At 46.7% G+C, this 21,576-nt stretch overlaps 1 protein-coding gene and 1 long non-coding RNA gene across 4 annotated transcripts in view; one reads left to right on the forward strand and one right to left on the reverse strand.

Moving 5' to 3' along the window:
• Window positions 1-1,018: 1,018 nt before the first annotated feature.
• The window catches only part of TNFRSF17 (TNF receptor superfamily member 17), a 33,070-nt gene continuing 12,512 nt past the window's right edge, over window positions 1,019-21,576 (reverse strand). The window contains exons 1-4 of one of the 3 annotated variants that reach the window (XM_045460745.1): window positions 14,398-14,547; window positions 11,825-11,879; window positions 3,371-3,502; window positions 1,019-1,533 (exon numbers count right to left, since the gene is read on the reverse strand). In XM_045460745.1, coding sequence (XP_045316701.1) covers window positions 1,253-1,533; window positions 3,371-3,502; window positions 11,825-11,879; window positions 14,398-14,517 — 588 coding nt within the window. In that variant the 5' untranslated portion in view covers window positions 14,518-14,547 and the 3' untranslated portion in view covers window positions 1,019-1,252. Of the gene's footprint in view, window positions 1,534-3,370; window positions 3,503-3,854; window positions 4,172-11,824; window positions 11,880-14,397; window positions 14,548-21,576 lie in introns of those variants that run through there. The other 2 variants (XM_045460746.1, XM_045460747.1) reach the window with 2 other exon arrangements.
• LOC123589104 lies at window positions 1,481-20,889 on the forward strand. Its single transcript, XR_006708165.1, has 3 exons — window positions 1,481-1,585; window positions 6,187-6,535; window positions 20,526-20,889. It is a non-coding gene; the product is annotated as an uncharacterized LOC123589104 (long non-coding RNA).

A 21,576-nucleotide genomic window follows, 5' to 3' on the forward strand; every position in this document is an offset into this window, starting at 1 on the left:
TATTATCATTCCCATTTTACAGATGGGGAAACTGAGGCACAAGTGTGTAAGTCACTTTCTCACAGTCACCCAACATTTATAACTTCTAGCAACAGAGCCAGGATTCAACGCCAGGCAGTCTGGCTCCAAGAGCCAATGCCTTAACCACTGTACTGTATTGTCTCCCGTAGCCCTCAAGAGCCTAGAATGGAACCATTATGGGCCCCAAATGAGAGCCCATATCCCAAACCTGACACAAAAGTCACAATGCCCCAAGAGATCTATGCTCAGTGTACCAGTGAGCATCTTAATGATCAAAGTCAACATTACCAGAAGGCATCACCTGTTGCATAACCTTTCCATAGCACGCCAGGACCTTTATACAACCCCAGGAGAGGAATGCTCCCCGGTAACGACTAAAATTGTAGCCCAAAAAGACTTCGGAGAATTCAAATGGACTTAAACTGATACGAAGAGAAAAGAGAAAAAGATCAGGATGCCTGGGTTTAAATCCTGGCTCTGCCATTTACTAGTTATGTTAAGTTGCTCTGACTTAACATCTCTAAAACGTTTTTGCCATCATCTATAACGTGGAGATAATAATCATCCACATATTTTGTGATTTGCTGTATGCATTAAATGCGTTAGTACAGGTAAAGCATATAGAACATTCCTGGCACATTAGGCTAGGTTTTAGTTATAATTATTACTACCTGCATTCGGGTTCTGAAAGTGATGCCTACTATACCTTTGTCACAGTTTGCAGTTACACGTTTATTTATACAATTATAATAATGCCTGATGTCTCCATTAAGCTGGAAGCTTACAAGGTCAGGAACCTTGCACTCCTGCCTCGCGCACTAAATTATTGTGGTTGACTCTAGGCTCCTCCTACCTACAGGAGTACGTAGAACAACCTTGCTTCCCTTTGATAATGAAGAGAAAATTCCAATCTGGCCTTAAATGTATGCGTGCAGGTCTAGGAGAGAAGGTGGCTACCAGAGAAATGTGTGACTATGCGATTTACACACTGCAGTGCTTTTTTTCAGTGAGTCAAGAATTTAATCATAAAACCAAGGAAATTTACGCAGTTAGGCTCCCAACAATGAAGTAGGGAAGTATAACCAACATAACGATTTGCTGGAATTACAGGACCAAAAAAGCTCTATCGGCAACTGACACATACAATCATCCTAAAGAGATGGGATACATCGCCCTTCTGCCTTCTGACAAAAGATGCTCAAAGCAGCTCGATACCAAGCGACACGGTCAATTATCTGGTAAAAATGGATCTTTCCATCTCTGTGACACTAGCTACCAGGCTATTGCAGTAGTCATTTGTTTTCGTGGTGACGAGAATGGTTGCACCTTCCTCCATAGCCGGGAGCGGAAAGGAATGGTCAGAATCGACCTTGGATTTGTTCTTGACACAGTCTTCACAGGTACATTCTTCGACTGTGTACTCCAGGCCCCTCGAGAGGAGTACTTTCGCTCCAGTCCTGCTCTCACGGCTCTCGGGTTGGTCAGCCTCTGCCTCGTTCCGGAGAGCCGATCCTGGGGATGCGGAAACAGAACCGTTAACCTGAACTCCCCAGGTGGTTGACAGGTGGGTCACGACAGTCTCAGCAACACACATTAGGGCTCAAAGCAATGCAGACAGATCTACAAAACAAGTGAGTATGTTTGCACCAGAAGTCACGAACCGACGGGCCACAGTGGGTTTGGAGACAGAGTCTGTTTAGGCCACACGGTGTTTTCAAGTGTTTGCTTACATGTTCTGTTGGCCCACGTTTAGAAATCAAGAGATGTTTTTTACAAGGTGGGTGGGGTGCCAGGTGGCTGAGTCGGTTGAGTGTCCAAATTCGGCTCAGGCTATGATCTTACGGTCGGTGGGTTCGAGCCCCGCGTCGGGCTCTGGGCTGACAGCTCAGAGCCTGGAGCCTGCTTCCGATTCCGTGTCTCCCCCTATCTCTCTGCCCCTCGCCCGCTCATGTCCTCTCTCTCCCTCCCCTCCCCGCCTCTCTCTCTCTCTCTTCCTCCCCCCCTCCCTCTCTCTCTCTCCCTCAACAATAAGTAAACATTAAAACCGTTTTTAATAAATAAATAATTTCTAAAAGAGTTTAAAAAATTCCAGAGGTGTCACATGCAAATCTAGGGGATTGGTCTCTTTAAAACAACAACAACAATAAAACGTGGCAACTTGGAGCTAACATTCCTCCATGGAAACAAATGGCCAGAGTCAAGAGCACCAGTCTCCTTCAGAAGGGCATCCACGGCTGAAGTCTCCACCTGGCCCACTGCATTCACTGGGTACCCACTTGGCCCTTGGAGGCACTGAGGCCCCACTTGACACATGGAAGGTGACAAATTACCATATGTTCTGGCACACCAAACCCAGCCTTTGGGCCACACTTCAGAATTCAAAGTAAAGATGCTTCTCTTACAAAGCACTTGGTAGCATATCAAATTTTTTTATCATGAATCTTTCATGATCACGTAAGGTAGGAGTTTCTATTATGTCCCCATTTATATGCCTGTGAAGGCAAGTTTCACTACTTCTCCAAGCTGCCACAGAATAACTCCATCTCCCAAAATGTTCTACTTAAAGTCACTCCCCACCTGTCTCTCAGACCCCGGCGGGAAGGGGGGGAAGGGGGGAAAATAAAAAAATGAATAAATTATGTAAAACAGCCATCCAACTCTCTTCACTGCACTAGGAAGCAAATGAGGTGAGGGCTTTACAGATTATGGACGGAAAATAAGTGCATAAGCAAATAAGCCAATGGCTGCAAAGTGTTTGGGGATCAGATCACAGACAAAGGTGCTACAGAAATATTTTTTTCTTAAAAAGCCCTTAAGTAGAGCATTCATTTCTCTGAGGCCGCTTCTCTACCGCCTAATAAAGATAATAATCTTTGAAATGACTCCTCAAACAATCTAACGACACCCGGTTATTATTCATTTCTAGCATCGTTTGGGCAGCAAAATGTTCACCCAAGCAAATAGCACTTAACATTTGTATTAAAAATATGGCCAGGGATCTTGCCAAATACATTTTTCCTGATGGTCGTCAACCTGGCTAGCAGTTTCTGCACATCCAGTCAAGGTGCGAACTTTGGTCAAAGAGCTGGATGTTTGCCAAGAAAACCTTAGTACTTCAAAAGAGTAATTACCAAGGGAAGATTGTGGGGGAAGGCTGACATTGTAGGGTACCTCCAGAGAAGATACAAACACCGAAAACGCCAAAAGTTCGTTTAACATAACTGTCCTCTAACACACTCAAGAGGACTCTAACCAAACGAAATACTCAACATGAAAAAAGGACGAGGAACTGAAATTCACAATAGCCAGCTCTTGGAAATAGATTTCAAAGACAGACCATCAAACCAACCTGTGTTTTTCAATGCGTCCTTTGATGGTTCAGAGCTCATCTTCCTTAGCAAGAACATCAACACGAAAACCGTCAAAGAAACTGTCAAGCTCAGGCCCAGACAGGTCCAGAGAATTGTATTTGTTCCTTTCACTGCATTAAAACAGTATCAGAGAGATAATGAACTGACAACGGGATATCCACATCAAGCAAAGGTGATCTGTCCTCCCATCCCCCTAATTCCTCAGCACGGATTTGTAGATTCTAAATAACAATTACAAGAGTCGGTAAAACCTCTGTTGCTAACGGTGCCAAATAAAACTGAGTTCACTTCTGAATAATTACTTGGCTCCGCTTGGCAGTTAAACGCTCGCCTTGTTTCCTTGCACTTTTTGATTCAGAAGATCTCACCATCTTTCCTGTAACGTTTATTCTTTGAGTAAAGAGCCGACGTAGAGAAACTCCTTGACACGAATGAATTAATTGTTTAAGCGGAACTACTTACTTGCGTTGCAATATCGCTGACATGGTAAGGGAGGGGTATTAAGACATCGAAGGTGACAAGGTTTGCAAACGTGAAGCAACCTGTCAAAATATTCATTTTGGAAGCACGGCTGAGCCATCCGGAGCTGGATCGCAAAAAGAAAGAAGCAAACCTCAGAGCGAACAGCATGGAAGGACAAGTAAAATCTCGTCAAGAAGTCCGCAGCAAACGTTAACGACAGCAGCTAGGGTGTCGAGGGTGAAAAAGAACTTCACCACGATGCCTTAGTTCTTGCGGGGGCTATCTCCCCGGAATGTGGTGAAGGATTTGAATACCAGCTCCAATTCCGGATTCTAAGTTTGAGACCTAGGGGTGGGGCAAGAGGTGGAGTGGAAATACCAAGGACAAACCAGACCTGAAACAGAAACTGCTTATTTATAGAGGAAATGTCTATAAATAAGCCAGGTGACAGTTGCAAGACGCAGGCAAGCCTGAGGCGTCAGGCAGAAAGGTTTGAAAACCGTTTTGGGCCCATCTGTTGAAGAGCTGTGCTGTGTGATCGGCCCCAGGGAGATAGATGAGATGAGGTCTGTGCCCCTTAAGAACTTAAAATCTGGGGCGCCTGGGTGGCGCAGTCGGTGAAGCGTCCGACTTCAGCCAGGTCACCACCTCGCGGTCCGTGAGTTCGAGCCCCGCGTCGGGCTCCGTGTGGATGGCTCAGAGCCTGGAGCCTGTTTCCGATTCTGTGTCTCCCTCTCTCTCTGCCCCTCCCCCGTTCATGCTCTCTCTCTGTCCCAAAAATAAATAAACGTTGAAAAAAAAATTAAAAAAAAAAAAAAAAAGAACTTAAAATCTAACGGCAGGGTGGGGGGAATAGAAATCCACTCAACCATGGAGCGTAGTAAAAGCTGATGGCCTGTGAAAAAGGGAAAAAGGAGTCAAGCTCGGCTACCACATTTCCAACCCGTGAAGAATTCCAGAATTCCAACAGAAACAGGGACGTCTAGGCTAAAAGCGAAGTTGGGAACAGGGTTGAGGGGAAGAAAAGTTTGGGGTAGCAGGAGTAACGAGAGCTGTAGCGGTAACATAGGCCACACAGCGCTGTCGAAAACTTAGGAAATGCAAATGAGCAAACAGAAAAGTTATCCATAGTCCTGGCATCCAGAAAAAGTCAACGCGTTGATGTACCAGAGAGGTTGCAAACAGGCCTGCTGCCGTGTCGTGCCGTTGGATCGACCGCTGATATAAATCTTTCTGGAAGGGTTTCTGAAGATCGATGATAGATAGGGCGCATTTTCCTCTTAATCTAAATGCATTTGCATTTGCTTTTAGCCATACTGAGTAGGATACCCATGGAGAGATATCCGGAGAGGTCAGCCAGAAATTCAGGACTCGATTAAAATGCAAGAAAATGACAAACTCCAGATCCAGTACGGTAATTATCTCTGGGGTACAGGGAGGATACAAAAGAGACTCACATTTTTATTAAGCCCAGTGGTGGATACATTGTTAGCTGCTGGGGAATTCTTTTGTTGTATTATTTGTTATTCTTTTTTTTTTTTAATGTGTTTATTTTGAGAGAGACAGAGAGCGAGTGGGGAAGGGGCAGAGAGAGAGGGAACAAGGGAGAGAATCCCAAGCAGGCTCCAAGCGGCCAGCGAAGTGCACCCCCCCACCCCACCCCACGTGGAGCTCGAACCCACAAAACCGTGAGATCTTGACCTGAGCTGAAACCAAGAGTCAGATGCTTAACCGACTGCGCCACGCAGGTACCCTTATTCTTTGTTATTCTTGACACCTTTTCATATATTTTTTTTTAACATTTATTTATTTTTGAGACAGAGAGAGACAGAGCATGAACGGGGGAGGGGCAGAGAGAGAGGGAGACACAGAATCGGAAGCAGGCTCCAGGCTCTGAGCCATCAGCCCGGAGCCTGACACGGGGCTCGAACTCACGGACCGCGAGATCGTGACCTGGCTGAAGTTGGACGCTTAACCGACTGCGCCACCCAGGCGCCCCAATATTTTTTTAAATGGTACATAATAAATATTAAAACAGTGATAATAGGGGCGCCTGGGTGGCGCAGTCAGTTAAGCCTCCCACTTCGGCTCAAGTCGTGATCTCACAGTTCTTGAGTTCGAGCCCCACATCGGGCTCTGCGCTGACAGCTCGGAGCCTGGTGCCCGCTTCAGATTCTGTGTTTCCCTCTCTCTCTGCCCCTCCCCGTCTCGCACTCTGTCTCTCTCTTTCTCTCAAAAATAAATAAACATTAAAAAAAATTAAAATAAATAAGTGATTATAACATAAAATGCAGGAATTAAGAACAACCCTTTTTTTTTTTTTTAAATGAAGGGTTGGAGCCTAAAAGAGAGCGTGAATTCAGATACTGATCAAAACCCCATATTCCTGTGGGGTCCAGGCAGTGAGGTAAACACACGTGACGCCTGGGTGGGCCAAGGACTGACCCAGCAAGTTCCATTCCATCCAGCTCCCGCCAGACAATAAGGCAGACAAAGGTCACAGGAACAGCACACACGGAGAAGCTAGGAGGACAAAGATCACCCGCCGTAGGAGCCAAGCAAGGAGACTTTGAGAACGGGACAGGCAGTGAGGTCAAATCCTACAGAAAAGCCGGAGCTGACACACCAAGGCACGGGGTCACCAGTGTCCTCTGAGGATATCCATGGGCGGAAGTCATATGGTAAGTCTTCAACGAGTGGGGAGAAAGGGAAGCAGTCAGTGTGGGCGATGCCTCGGGGCGACCAAAGCTGTGATAACTCTGGGGAAGGAAGGCACTGTTGTTTGTGACAGATGGGCTCGCTCAGGGGCCTGACATCAGGTGCAGAAGGATGTTCGCTGCCACGTCATTTGTATTCACGAAAGCCTGTCCGTCGGTGGGGGCCTCACAGTGGAATACTACACAGCCGTCCAAAAGAATGCGCTAGATGCGTTCTGATACGAACACTACATCACTGAGTGGAAAATCCAAGTTACTGAGCAGGTGTGTCATGCGTTCTGCTGACAGCAGGTGGACAGAGTAAAATATAGAAGCTATATAGAGGTATAGACACAAGATACGTCTGGAAAGATACCCAGAAAACTGATCGCAATTACTGGCAAGAGACAGGAAGTATAGGCTGGGAAAAAGACTTCGCTTTCGTTCAAAAATCGTTGGTACTGTTTGAATCATTCTTTTGGAAGAATCATTCTTTAAATAAGAATCGCTTTTTTATTTTTTATTTATTTATTTATTTATTTTTATTTATTTTTGGGACAGAGAGAGACAGAGCACGAACGGGGGAGGGGCAGAGAGAGAGGGAGACACAGAATCGGAAACAGGCTCCAGGCTCCGAGCCATCAGCCCAGAGCCCGACGCGGGGCTCGAACCCACGGACCGCGAGATCGTGACCTGGCCGAAGTCGGACGCTTAACCGACTGCGCCACCCAGGCGCCCCAAGAATCGCTTTTTTAAAGGATGGTGTCTTAGTTCATTCAGGCCGCTCTGTACAGAATACTGCAGAATACAGTTCTGTTACGGAAAACAGAAATGCAGTTCTCACAGATTCAGCACCTGGTGAGAGCCCGCTTCCTGAACCTAGGGAGAATCCCAGAATTCGGGCAGAAATAGGGAAATCTAAGGGAAAAGCTAAACTGGCCACAATCCTCCAGCATGGAAGAAGCAAGAGATTTCTCTAGAGTCTCTTTTACACGGACACTAATCAGGGGTGCCTGGGTGGCTCAGTCGATTAAGCATGTGACTCTTGGTTTCGGCTCAGGTCATGATCTCACAGTTCGTGAGTTCCAGCCCCGCATCGGGCTCTATGTTGGGCAGTGCAGAGCCTGCTTGGAATTCTGTCTCTCTCCCTCTCTCTCTCGGCCTGTCCCCCACTCTCTCTCTGTCTCAAAATAAATAAACTTACCCCACCTCCCAGTACCATCACATTGATGATTAGGTTTCAACATGAATGGGGGGCCGGGGGAGGGGAGACACAAACATTCAGTCTGTAGAAGGAGGGGCTTTTGGAAAAGGAAAGAAGGTAGAGCAAAAGGCATGAACAGCCTGGACCAAGGGAAAAGGGATAAAGATTAAAGATGTCAGAGAGACCCCTGATGGGCAGCATCTGGGCCACCGTGAGTCCTGAAAGCCAAAAGCACCAAGGGAAGCATCTCCCAGCCCCCACTGGGCTCCCACTGAGCAGGGAAGGCCTGCACAGGTTGTTCTTAACCACCTGCGAGCCTCTCGGCTTCGCTTCGAGAAGCCCAGGGACAGCTCCACCCGCAGAGAGATCTGGCAGACCCTTCCTGGCGGGCCACCAAGCTTCTCCGATGTGCAGGCTGGGCTCCTGGGAACCAGGGCCAAGAGGCTCATCTTGTGTCACGCCTTTGTCCTTAGAACATGTTCTCTCTCCAGTCATTCCAAGCTTGAACAGAGAAAGCACCAAGGCGGTGGGTCAGCCCGGAAAGGGTTTTGATGAAAACCTGCTGAGACTCCCTAGGACACGCACCACCCCCCCTCACTCCGCTTCCCCAAGGCTGCTGTGCAGTGTGTCCAGCTCTGCCTTTGATCCTGTGGGGGGAAGCCTGTGATCCTTCCAATAAACTCCCCTTGCAGCTTGGGTTCGCAGAGTCAGTTTGGGTCGGCGGCTAGCAATCTAAAACTAAAAATAAAATCTTTAGCCACATTAACCGATTTTTAGCTGATCGCTCCACTCATGTCTGAAATGACAACAGACACAGACTGGGGGAAGGCGTGCCCTCTCCTTTGCTCCTCAAGAGGGGAGCGACTAGTTAATTCTGACATCTCGGGGTCAGTTGGTCCACCTGCAGGACAGGTAAGGAGATGGGGAAACAGAGACTAGGAGGAAACAGAGATAAGTGTGCAAAAGAGGTTGGGAGATGTCATACTAGTCAGGACACAGTGAAATCACATAAAATCACATAAAAACTCAAAAAGGAATTTATCGGCGTCCAGCTGAGAAATCCAGAGGTAGAATCGGCTCTAGTAGCTTGAGTTTTGTCTTAGTATCTGGTTTCTCTCTGTCACTTGGTTCAGCAATGCCATCTTGTGGGTCTTGCCTCAATTCTTGGGCCCTCACCTCATGGTCACAAGAAAGCTGCAGCACCTCCAGACCTCACGCCTCCTATTCCTGCCAAACCCTCATCTGCTTCTCTGTGAGTGGGTTTTTTTTTTTTTAATGTTTAAAATGTTTAATATTTATTTTTGAGAGAGAGAGGAGAGAGAGAATCTCGAGCAGGCACTACGTTATCAGAGCAGAGTCCGATATAGGGCTGAAACCCACCAACCGTGAAATCATGACCTGAGCCGAAACCAAGAGCTGGATGCTTAACCGACCGAGCCACCCAGGTGCCCTTGTTTCCATGGTTTTAAATGTGTTAACTTCCGAATCTACACATGCAACAACTTTGCCCCTGAAATCCAGACCCATCTACTAACTGACTACTTGACATCTCTACTTCCAAGTATAAGAAGCACCTCAAACTTTATTGAAGAGCATTTGGATTTGCGACAAGGGAGAGAGTGCACGCTGCCTTTATCAAACCTACGTGGTCACGGAATCCCTTTTTTCAAGGACCACCTATGAACATTTAGGAATGTATGTTTCATGGAACACAATTTGAGAAAAATGAGTCCAGATTAGCTCCACGATTCCCCCCAGGTCTCAAAGACTGTGACGGAGGGACTTAGTGGACCAACATTTAAAATAAGGATTTTTTAAAGTTTCCCGATAGAGTTTGTTGATGTGATAACATCACCAAAAGACTGCTGGGTCTGACCTCACTCTACACAGGAGGAAAATACAGAAAAAAAAAAAAAAAAAAAAAAAAAAAAAACAGGAGGAAAACCAACCTCCCAAGTCAGCCCCAAGCTTCTGTGCTTCCTTACAGCTCTGAAAAAGCAGAGACGCTCCCTCAAACTTGAAAAGCCATTAGCACTCTCTGCAAGGAGAACTCCATCCAACCAGAAGATTCTTCCCCCTATATTATTAAACTATGATCAAGTTTTCACAGCAGAACACTTTGAACTTTAGCTCTTTTTTTTTTTTAATGCTTCTTTATTTTTGAGAGAGAGGTGGGGAGAGAGTGTGAGCAGGGGAGGGGCAGAGAGAGAGGGAGACACAGAATCCGAGGCAGGCTCCGGGCTCTGACCTGTCAGCACAGAGCCCGACGCGGGGCTCGAACTCACGAGCCATGAGATCATGACTTGAGCCGAAGTTTGACGCTTAACCGACTGGGCCACCCAGGTGCCCCTTGACCGTTTTAGCTCTCAACTTCAAACCAAAAGTACACAATTTCTTCCAGGGACTTTAGTAGATTTTTCACTTGGAGAGAAAAATCTAAACCTGAATTAGGGTTCTCCAGAGAAACACAACCAACAGGATGTGTGTGTGTGTGTGTGGGTGTGGGTGTATAAACAAACATATACATAAATATATACACAGAGACAGAGAGACTTATTATAAGAAATTGACTTACAATTAGTGAGGCTTCTAAGTTTTAAGATCTACAGCTGACCCAGGAGAATCAACAGTGTTGGTATAAATTCCAGTCCAAGAACTGGCAGGCTTGAAACCAAGAAAAGCCAAGAGAGATAGATAGATATTTCAAGGAATTGGCTTACACAGTTTGGGGGGCTGGCAAGTCCGAAATCCACAGGACAGGTGAGCAGGCTGAAAATTCACGAAAGACTCAAAGTCTTGAGTCAAAAATCCAGAGGCCAAGCCAGGCAGTCTGAAAACCCAAGCAGAGTTTCTAGGTTGCAGTCTCGAAGCCACATTCTTTCCTTGGGAAACTTCAGTCCTTGTGGTTAAGGCCTTCAACTGATTATATGAGGCCCACCCACCTTATGGAGGGTGATCTGCTTCCTTCAAAGTGTGCTGATTTAAACGTTAGTCATACCTTAAAAACACCTTCACAGCAGGGCATCTGGGTGGCTCAGTCGATTAAGCGTCCGACTTCCCGCTCGGGTCGTGATCTCGCGGCTCGTGGGTTCAAGCCCCGCGTGGGGCTCTGTGCTGACGGCTCAAAGGCTGGAGCCTGCTTCAGATTCTGTGTCTCCCTCTCTCTCTGCTCCTCCCCCACACGTGGTCTGTCTCTCTCTCTCCCAAAAATAAATACATAAACTTAAAAAAAAAAAAAAAAAACACTACCCTCACAACAACACCTAGACTGTCACACTCTGGGGATCATTAGAGCTGTTATACAAAATGCTTCTTTCTTCTGAGTACAAGGCCAGACTGTACCTCCCATACCCCTGTGTGAAGTTACACGTGCGTGTGCAACTTCCTTTGATTAAGGGAATGTAAACAGAAGACACAGAGGCTGTGCTTGATTCATCACACGCCCTTCCCTCTGCCACACAGAATGGCAAGGCCCCGAATGTGTTTGTAGGCTCTCTAGCCACCAGGGTGATGGTATCTGGAGGTGGAGCCTTTGAGAAGTGGTTAAGTTTAGATGAAGTCTCGAGGAGGAGGCCCTCGTGATGGGATTAGTGCCCCTAGAAGAAGAGATACCAGAGAACGTTCTCTCGAGGCAGTCTCACACCCCGGGAGGACGCAGTGAGAAGGCGGCCAGCTACAAGCCAGAAAGAGAGCTGTCGCCAGAAGCCAAGTCAGGCGGCACCGTGATCTTGGATTCCCCAACCTCCAGAGAGAAATAAAGGGCTGTTGTTTAAGCCACCTCACCTATGATATTTTGTTACATCGGCCCGAGCTAAGACAGACACACGGCATGAGTGAAATCTGGGTGTGTTTGTTACTGCGACATGACCTCACCTCTCCTGACTGATACGGAGCCCCAAAGCCATGGAATTAACCACCGCGCAGCGCGGTCTCCTAACTGCCACTAAAAACTGCTTCCGGAGACCTGCTCTTACTGAACAAGGCCTTTCTAGCGCAGTGCAGTCCAAAACGAAAGAAATCCCAAAGAACACAAAGGAACAGCCAACACTTAGCCGGAACCATTGGCCCACCAGAGCGTCCCCAAACTCCAGGCGGTTTCATTTCTTCTTCAACCTGAAACAGAGCCTGGGGGAAGCGGGCCTTCGCTGAGGGGAGCTGGAGGAGATCCCCCCCGCCCCCCTCAGAGCCAGGATCTGAGGAAGCAGAGCCCAGAAACCCCGCTGAGCAGCGCTGCACCAGAAGATTCCAATGCAAAGACGCTCCTCCCTCCTTCTCTTCCCTTCACTTAGCTCTGGGCACATCACTCAGAAGCCTTGTTTGCTTGCGGACATGAAAAGGCTGATTTGATTCAGGGCCAAGGCTGCTCCTTCTCAGGGAAGATTCCCTTTGAAGAGGAGCGCGTCTGAACTCCTGCTTTCCCTCCGGGCTATCATAAGAGCCACATCCTGTCCACTCTTTAGAACTTTTCCAAGTGGCTTCGCTCTGATTTCTCTGATTTCCAGAGTGTCCTGCCTGCTTGCCAGTCTAAGGCTCACGGTGCGGAGGAAGGGTGATTTCTTGTTTTGCAAATCGCTGATGTCTCCCAGTGACTCTTTATGTCCCCACTTGAAACACCAACAGCCCCAGGCCCCGGAACATCCTGACCGGGGTGTCCACATCGCTGAGGGATTGGAGAGGCAGAGGAAAGCCTCCCAGTCGACAGATATGACAGCTACGGACCGCCTGCCCACCATGTGCTAGGCTCTGTGCTGGGCACCAGCTAGAACAGTGAGTTCCTTGTAGACGAGCTCCTGCCCTAACGGAATTGACGATCTGAGGAAGCATATCCGACTGTGCAAGTGCTTTCAAGGAAAAAGCACGCTACTGAGACCAAAAAAAAGTGGGGCAGGGGTGGGGTGCAGAGAAATTTCAGTGTTAGCGGGGGTCTTCCCAGAAGCAGTAGTCATGATGGAATTAGACCATAACAGGTTCTGGAGGGGTCGTGCTCGTGAAGGATAAAGGGAGGAAGCCAGAGGAAGGGGAGGAACCAGGAGAGGGGAGGAAAGGGCAGTCAGGTTAGGAAGGACCTCAGCCTGCCTGAAATGCAAGGGCCACAGAGGTTTGGCCAGTCTGCTGGAGAGTTCTCTTTCTCTCTCTCTCTGTCTCTCTTTTTTAAATAAGGGTTTATTCATTTTTGAGAGAGAGAGAGAGAGAGTGGGGGTGGGCAGAGAGAGGGAGAGACACAGAATCCGACGCAGGTTCCAGGCTCTGAGCCATCAGCACAAAGCCTGATGCAGGGTGCAAATTCATGAACCGTGAGATCATGACCTGAGCCAAAGTCGGATACTCAACCAACTTGAGCCACCCAGGTGCCCCTGTTGGAGGGTTCTTGAGCCAAAGTTGGCCATCAGAGGAATCCCATGTCTTGTAGAAATGGGCCCAGGGCACTAACGCGTTTACCGTGCTCAGGCCTGGCTGGAAGCAGGCACAGAAAGCTTGGTCTCAGTGTGACAGTATTGGTGGGGCCGCCTGGGTGGCTCCGTCAGTTAAGCGTCCAACTTCAGCTCAGGTCATGATCTCACAGTTGGTGAGTTCGAGCCCCACATAGGGCTCTCTGCTGTCAGCACAGAGCCCACTTTTGATCCTCTGTCTCCCTCTCTCTCTGCTCCCCTCAAAATAAATAAACATTAGAGAAAGAAAGAAAGAAAGAAAGAAAGAAAGAAAGAAAGAAAGAAAGAAAGAAAGAAAGAAAAGAAGAAAAGAAAAGAAAAGAAAAGAAAAGAAAAGAAAAGAAAAGAAAAGAAAAGGGTGACTGACACAGCCAGGGCGGTCAGTCAGGCATGCTCCCTTGGGGCACATCCCTGAGGTCACTGTCATGGCTGACACTTGGACTTCTCGGGTATGTTTGGGGAGCAGCCCGCCATGACTTCCACAGGTCTTACTCCCTGAGGGAAGTTCATGGTTCAAACTAAGGCCTTTGTTGGGGCACCTGGGTGGCTCAGGCAGTTGAGCATCTGAGTCCTGATTTAGGCTCAGGTCATGATCTCAGGGTCATGGGATAGAGCCCTGCATCAGTCTCCACTCTAAGTGTGGAGATTGCTTGAGAGTCTCTCTCTCTCTCCCTCTCTCTCTCTCTCTTCTTCTGACCCTCCTACCTTCTGTCTCTCAAAAAAATTAAAAAAGTCACACTAAGGCCTTTGTCACTGCAGTTGGTCTTGAGGTTGCACCTGCTGATGTGGCCCAAACCTTCGCTCCTAAGAGGTGTGAACTCCTAGCGAATCACACCTTTCTCGGGCCCACTTTACTGCACGTGTTCATTCACAGTTTCAGGGGGGCAGGGAAGTGCCAGGAGGCCCCCAACTAGATGCCCTGGGTTTCACACATATTCCTCCCTTCCCCCATCACATACAAGCACCCGTGCCTCTTTCAAGGACCAGGCCAATCACCCCCAGGAAGATGGTGATTCCCCATCTCCCCATTGGTCTGGGCACAGGTGTCCAGAGTGACTGGGCACAGCTTGTGCGGACCTCTGCTGCATTCCCAGTTGACAGTGCATGCCCTATGGGGACCAGGACCTACCACACTGCAGAACCCCCAGACTGGCAGCGACAGGAAACAGAAAATCCCCCAGTGACTCGTGCTGAGCAACACCCTCCCTTGGTACCTGCACCCACGTATGCTTCCGGTCAGGGACAGCACCCTCGGGAGGTCTCCGATTTCCTGCATCTGGAAGGATGACAGCCCATCTTGCAGAGGACTGCATATAACATGGCATTTCAGCCATGACTTCAGGTGGCCTTTCCAACTCTGTGGGCGACCGGCTGCTTCTGGATGGTACAGAATATAATATGACCGGTGGTCCTTCACTGTGAAGCAAGTCCTCTGGGTGAATGCCATGTTGTGTGGGATTCCACGCCCATGGATCAGGCATTCCACGAGACTCCAGGTAGTGGTGTTACCAACTAAGCATCTGCCAGTAGGAAAGGCCATGCTGTATCCAGACTAACCCAGGGCAGGTACGGATCCCTGTAAGGATAAACCACTGGCAGCAGCTGAGCTGAGACCGTTCAACCCTGCTCCCCACAGTGGGGGATCTGGGGAGCACCTTTTTCATGGCCATTCAAGCCCCCTATGTAGAGTTAAGGAACACATTTCTTCAGGACTTGTGCTCAGAGGAACCGTTATAAACGGGTGGTAGGGGCTGAACTGCATCCCCCCAAAATACATGGAAGTCCTAACCTCTGGCACCTGTGAATGTGACCTTATCTGCAAATAGGGGCTATGCAGATAGGATCAAGTTAAGATGAGGTCATATTGGATGAGCATAGGCACTAAATCCAGCAACCGGCGTCTTTCTAAGGTGAGACAGATACAGAGACACAAAGGAAAGAGGCCATGTGAAAACAGAGGCAGAGATGGGACTAATGTGTCCACAAACCAAGGAACACCAGGCGTTGCTGGCAGAGGAAAGGACGGAGTCACCCCCGGAGCCTTCAGAAGGAGCCTGGCCCTGCCAATACCTTGATTTTGGACTTCTGGCCTCGAGAATGGCAAGACCATCAATTTCCGTTGTTTTAAGCAATCACTTTTGAGGTACTTTGTCACAGAACCCGGAGGAAACGAATATAAAATGTTTAGTTTGAGACCCACCAGATTGAGAGAAGGCAGTTGTGCAAGCCTCCTGGGGAGAGTGTTCCCGGGAACAGAAAGGCCAAAAGCAATGCCCCGAAGGTCAGGAAGGAGGCAGGTGAGCTGGAGGACCTGGAAAAGGGCAGAGGGAGGTGAGCAGGGCACAGACCAGGCAGGACCCCCTGTAGGACGAGAGGTGGGGGTTTTACAACAGCTGTTGGCCACAGGGGATGGTGGGGTTTCATCCACATCTGAAAATTACAGGAGGAGCCAGAAACTACACTGCCAGCTGGTCGACCTGGCTGCAGGGGTGGGTCCAGGACTCCTAACGCAAGTGACTAGTCAGATGTAGCTAGCCGCTGAGGGTTCAGGAGAAGGGCATTGAGGTCCTCTGAGCAGGACATACTTTGTGTTCATTACAGACACGTGTCTCTTGGGAGGTCTGTTGTAAGAATTAAATGAAAGTATGACTGCAATGGATGAACACAATGTGGTCTATCCATGCACTGAAATATCCCTCAGCCTTAAAAAGGAAGGACATTCTGACACGTGCTGCAACATTCGAACTTGGAGGACGTGATGCAAAGTGAAAGAGGCCAGTCACAAAAAGACAAATACTGTATGATTCCCCGTATATGACTCACCTAGAGTCGTCAACCTCAGAGTCAGAAAGTAGAAGGGTGGTTGCCAGGGGCTTGGGGAAGGGGGAATGGCAAGTTAGCGTTTAATGGGTGCAGAGCATCAGTGTGGGAAGAAAAAAAGAGTTTGGAGATGGATAGTGGTAATAATTGTACAGCAACGTGAATGTACTCAATGCCACTAAACAGTACACTGAGAAACGGTTAAGATGGTAAATTTACATTATGTTTAATTTACCACAATTTTTAAAAATTCACAACCTGGGGCGCCTGGGTGGATCAGTTGGTTAAGCGTCTGACTTCGGCTCAGGTCATGATCTCACGGTTTGTGAGTTCGAACCCGCGTCAAGGCTGACAGCTTTGGATTCTGTGTCTCCTTCTCTCTGCCCTTCCCCTGCTCACTCTCTGTCCGTCTGTCTCTCTCTGTGTGTCAAAAATGAATACACGTTAAAAAAAATTTTTTTTAAAGATTTGAATAATAACCAGTTCTGATTTAAGTTCTTCAAGATGTTCTCTAAAATTACATGAAGGGCTCTGGTTTCTAGGTAAGATGGAGTAAGGATACTCTTGTGTCTCCCACTGATTATTACGATAAAACTGGATGGAATGTAGCTACTTGAGGACTCTGAAATGTAAATAACGGCCGTAAATGGAGATGAAAAGAAGATTAAGTACTAGCAAACCAGAGAGGAGCCCTCCAATGCTTTTACTGTTTGGGCCAGAACGTGGGTGCAGCCAAAGAAGCACATGGCAGTGTGCGATAACTAAAATGTCAGATTGGGGCCCTCAGAGGACTAGAAAGTACTGAGGATATTACAGAAAGGCAAAGTGACTCTATAAAGTCATTTATGACTTCCTGAACTTCTCTATGCTGAAGAGACTTTGAGAACATTAAGACTAATGCCTTGTCCAGATCCCATGCTGGCCATTTGGTGGCACACATATGAGACAGATCTGACTAGCATTACAAAGCTTGAAAGAATGAACTGATATTGGGACCACAACCCACAGAACATGGATAAAAATGTTTACCCTAAACCCAACTAGCTTGATTGCCGCCTAGAGCAATGTCATCTTGATATCCATTTTTTTTTTTTAATACTAGCAAAGTGTTTAACCCAAGCTGAAAAGGGAAAACAGAGGAGTTAAAGACAAAGGGAACACATAGGAAACAAATAATAAAGTGGTAGACTTAAATCCAAACACATTAATAATTATATTAAACGTAAATGGTCTAAAAAATCAATTAAAGACAGAAATTGAGAAAATGGGAAGATTGGTGTTGGTGGAGCACGACCCAATTATGCACTATCTATGAGAAAGTTACTTCAAATATAATAACGTAAGTACCTTAGAAAAGAAGGGCAAGAAAAATAAGTAATAGGCATAATATACATTGTACAGGAAGAAATGAAACTCTCCCAATTCACACATGACATGATTGCCTGCAGAAAAAAAACAAGAAAACTACCGAAAAAGCCTTATTTCAGAACGAATAACCGAGGTTAGCATGGGATACAGGGTCAACACGCAAAAATCCATTGTACTTCTATGTACTGAAAATATGTAACTGGAAACTGAAATTCAAAAAATGATACATTTACAACAGCCCCCCACCAAGTAAATGAAATAATTTGGGGCGCCTGGCTGGCTCTACTGGAAGAGCATATAGCTCTCAATCTCTAGGTTGTAAGTTCGAGCCCCGTGTTGGGTGTAGAGATTACATAAAAAAAAAAAAAAAATCTAAAAAAAAAGAAAAAGAAAATGAAATAATCACATAGAAAACTAACAGAACACATACAGATATGAGTGTTGAAAAACACCAAACACTGATGAGAGAAATCAAAGAAGACCTAAATAAATGACGAGATATACCCTGTATGTGATTGACTTACATAGTAAAAATGTCAGTTCTCTCCAAATTGATCTATCCATGCAATGCAATTCCAAGCAAATTCTCAATAGAATTTCTGGTAGATACAAACAAGCTGATTCCAAAAAATTATACGAAAAAGCAAAGGAACTAGAACAGCTAAAACAATCTTGAAAAGGAAAAAGAAAAGAAAAGAAAAAGAAAAATGGAAGACTCAAGCCATCCAATTTTAAGACTTACAATAGTTAAGGGGCACCTGGGTGGCTCAGTCGGTTAAACGTCTGACTTCGGTTCAGGTCATGATCTCGCCATCCGTGGGTTTGAGCCCCGTGTTGGGCTCTGTGCTGACAGTTCAGAGCCTGGAGGCTGCTTCGGATTCTGTGTCTCCCTCTTTCTCTGCACCTCCCCAGTTCATGCTCTGTCTCTCCCTGTCTCTCAATAGAAACAAACATTAAAAAGAAAAAAAAAAAGACTCATGATAATTAAGACCATGGAGAGGTGAACACATATGTTAAGGAAACAGAATCCAGAATCCAGAAATAAATTCATGCAAATATAATCAATTGATTTTTGATTAAAAGAAATTCAGTGGAGAAAGGACAGTCTTTAAAAAAAATTTTTTTAACATTTATTCATATTTTGAGACTCAGAGCGTGAGTGGGGAGGGGCAGAAAGAGAGGGAGACAGAATCCAAAGAAGGCTCCAGGCTCTGAACTGACAGCACAGAGCCCAACGCAGGGCTCGAACTCACAGACCGTGAGATCACGACCTGAACTGAAGTTGGATGCTTAACCGACTGAGCCACCCAGGCGCCCTGAAAGGACAGTCTTTTTAATAAATTGCATTGAAATTGCTAAACCTCACACCTGATACAAAAATTAATTCAAAGTGGACCATAGATTTAAATGTAAAATGTAAATCTACAAAAGTTGTGGTGGAAAAAAATAGGAGAAAATCTTTGGGACCTGAGGCTAGGTAAGGAGATCTTAGACTGCACACCAAAAGAATGAGTCCATAAAAGGAAATATTGATAAACTGGACTTCATTTCGATTAAAACTTTTGCTGTGCGAGAGACACATTAACAGAATAAATATGCACTAGAAGAGAATTTTGCCATCATATACAAAATGGGTGGCTCAGTTGGTTAAGCATCTGACTTTGGCTCAGGTCATGATCTCACAGTTCATGAGTTTGAGCCCTGCATAGGTCTCTGTGCTGACAAGTCAGAGCCTGGAGCCTGCTTCAGAATCTGTGTCTCCCTCTCTGTCTGCCCCTCCCCTGATTTCTCTCTCTCTCTCTCTCCCTCTCTCTCTCTCTCTCTCTCAAAAATAAATAAATATTAGGGGCGCCTGGGTGGCTCAGTCTGTTGGGTGTCCAACTTCGGCTCAGGTCATGATCTGTACAGTTCATGGTTTCGAGCCCCACATCAGGCTCTGTGCTGACAGCTCAGAGCCTGCAGCCTGCTTCAGATTCTGTCTCTGGCTCTCTCTGCCCCTCCCCAGCTTGTGCTCTGTCTGTCTCTAAAATAAATAAACATCAAAAATTTTTCTAAATAAATAAATGAACAAAACTTTAAAAAAAAAACCATATAACCCAATTTTAAAATGGGCAAAGACTTGAAAAGACACTTCACCTAAGTGAAGAAACCAATAAGTACATGGAAAGATACTTGGTATCCTGAGCCATTAGGGCAATTCAAATTAAAATCACAGTGAGCTATCATTACAAACATATTAGAATGGCTAAAGATAAAGGTATAGATATAGATACAGATCTAGATATCAGCGATACCAAGCCCTGGTGAGCGACTTACATCAACAAACCTCTTCTACGTTGCAACTTGGAATGCAAAACTGTGCAGCCATTCCAGAAAACACTGTGGTACTTCCTTATAAAATCAAACCCAAGGCACCTGAACTGTCCCAGTAGGTAGAGCATCGGACTCTTGATCTCGGGGTTGTAAGCTGGAGACCCACGCTGGGTGCAGAGATTACTTTAAAAAAAAAGAATAATAACAACTGGGGTGCCTGGGTGGCCCAGTTGGTTGAATGTCTGACCCTTGATTTTGGTTCAGGTCATGATACCAGGCTCGTGGGATTGAGCCCTGCGTCGGGCTCCGTGCTGAGCGTGGAGTCTGCTTAAGATTCTCTCCGCCTCTCCTTCTGCCCCTCTCCCTTGCTCTCGCGTGCTCCTTCTCTCTCTCTAAAATAAGATAAGATAAAAATAAAACCTTTTTAAAAAACTAAAACACACGCTTACCATACAACACAGCCATCCCATTTCTGGATGTTTATCCTAAAGCAGTTTCTCACCCTCTGTACTACTGAAATCTGGGGCCAGATCATTCTGTTTGGGGGGCTGCCCTGGGCATCGTAGAACGTTTAGTGGATTCCCTGACCTCCACCCACCGGAGGCGGGCAACGTTCCCCAAGCAGCGGCTGCGTCCTGTGATACGGTATGCATGGCTATTTTATCACAACCCTCTTCCATGAAGCTTCCTCTCCAGGGCACCGACAGCCGCAGAACCGATACTTGCGATGAAGTGTGAAGGGCGACACTCTGGCATGATTCAAGGTGTCACGGGACACAGAATGCAAAGTTGCATCATGCTTGTTTCCTTCACCTTCTAACTCATTTCTTTTTGTCCCGAGCTTTGCTCTCAGTTGAACGCAGGAGCCACTTCAAACAACAGGAAACATTCCTGCGTGGAGTCTCCCTGCCCTGGAGCCAGACCGCCTGATTTGAGATTCCGCCAAGTCGCCCGTTACCGGTCACGGGGCTTCGGTCAAATTTCTCTAACTTGTCAGAGGGAAACACTAAGGATAGCACCTAGCACCTGGGTCAGTGGGAAGATTAAGTGAGATTATATTTAAGACACCACCGCTGGGGACTATCAACTGGGCGTGGTCCCCCCAGAGGGGAAGGAGGCACCCATGGAAACTGTTGACTTGGGACACTGTTGTAGCTCGGTACCTGGCACTAAGTAAGGGCTCAATAAACAGTCTTGGATGATGATTTGGTTTTCATTTTTGTATTATTATTATTTTTTTACCTTTTATTTATTTTTGAGAGAAAGAGAGAGACAGAGCACAAGTGGGGGAGGGGCAGAGAGAGAGGGAGACACAGAATCCGAAGCAGGCTCCGGGCTCTGAGCTGTCAGCCCAGAGCCCGATGCGGGGCTCGAACTCACAGACTGAGAGATCATGACCCAAGCCAAAGTCGGATGCTTAACTGACGGAGCCACCCAGGCGCCCCTGATGATGATTTGGTTTTTAAACTATGAGCAAGCACAACTTAGAATTTTAAAGGATGCAAATGAGAAATCACATACTACCTTGGGAAACCTGGGTGAGCATCGGACTCTTGATTTTGGCTCAAGTAATGAGCTCACGGTTGCGGGATTGAACTCCATGTTGGGATTGAACTCCACTGTTTAAGATTCTCCCTCTCCCTCTGCCCCTCCCCAGCGCACGAGCACGCGTTCTTTCTCTCTCTCTCTCTCTCTCTCTCTCTCAAAAATAAATAAATAAACTTTAAAAAAACAACAATAATTTCCCAAATCAAACAAAAGCAGCTTCTGAAAAGCAGCTGACCACATCAGTTCGGTTCAATTGTACAGAAAGCCCGATTTCTTGAAAGGAAGCTTTTTTAAGAAAAAAAAGTTCTGGGGCCCCTGGGTGGCAGTCAGTTAAGCATCTGACC

This window comes from Leopardus geoffroyi, chromosome E3 (genome assembly GCF_018350155.1).
Source record: "Leopardus geoffroyi isolate Oge1 chromosome E3, O.geoffroyi_Oge1_pat1.0, whole genome shotgun sequence".
NCBI classification, from domain to species: domain Eukaryota; kingdom Metazoa; phylum Chordata; class Mammalia; order Carnivora; family Felidae; genus Leopardus; species Leopardus geoffroyi.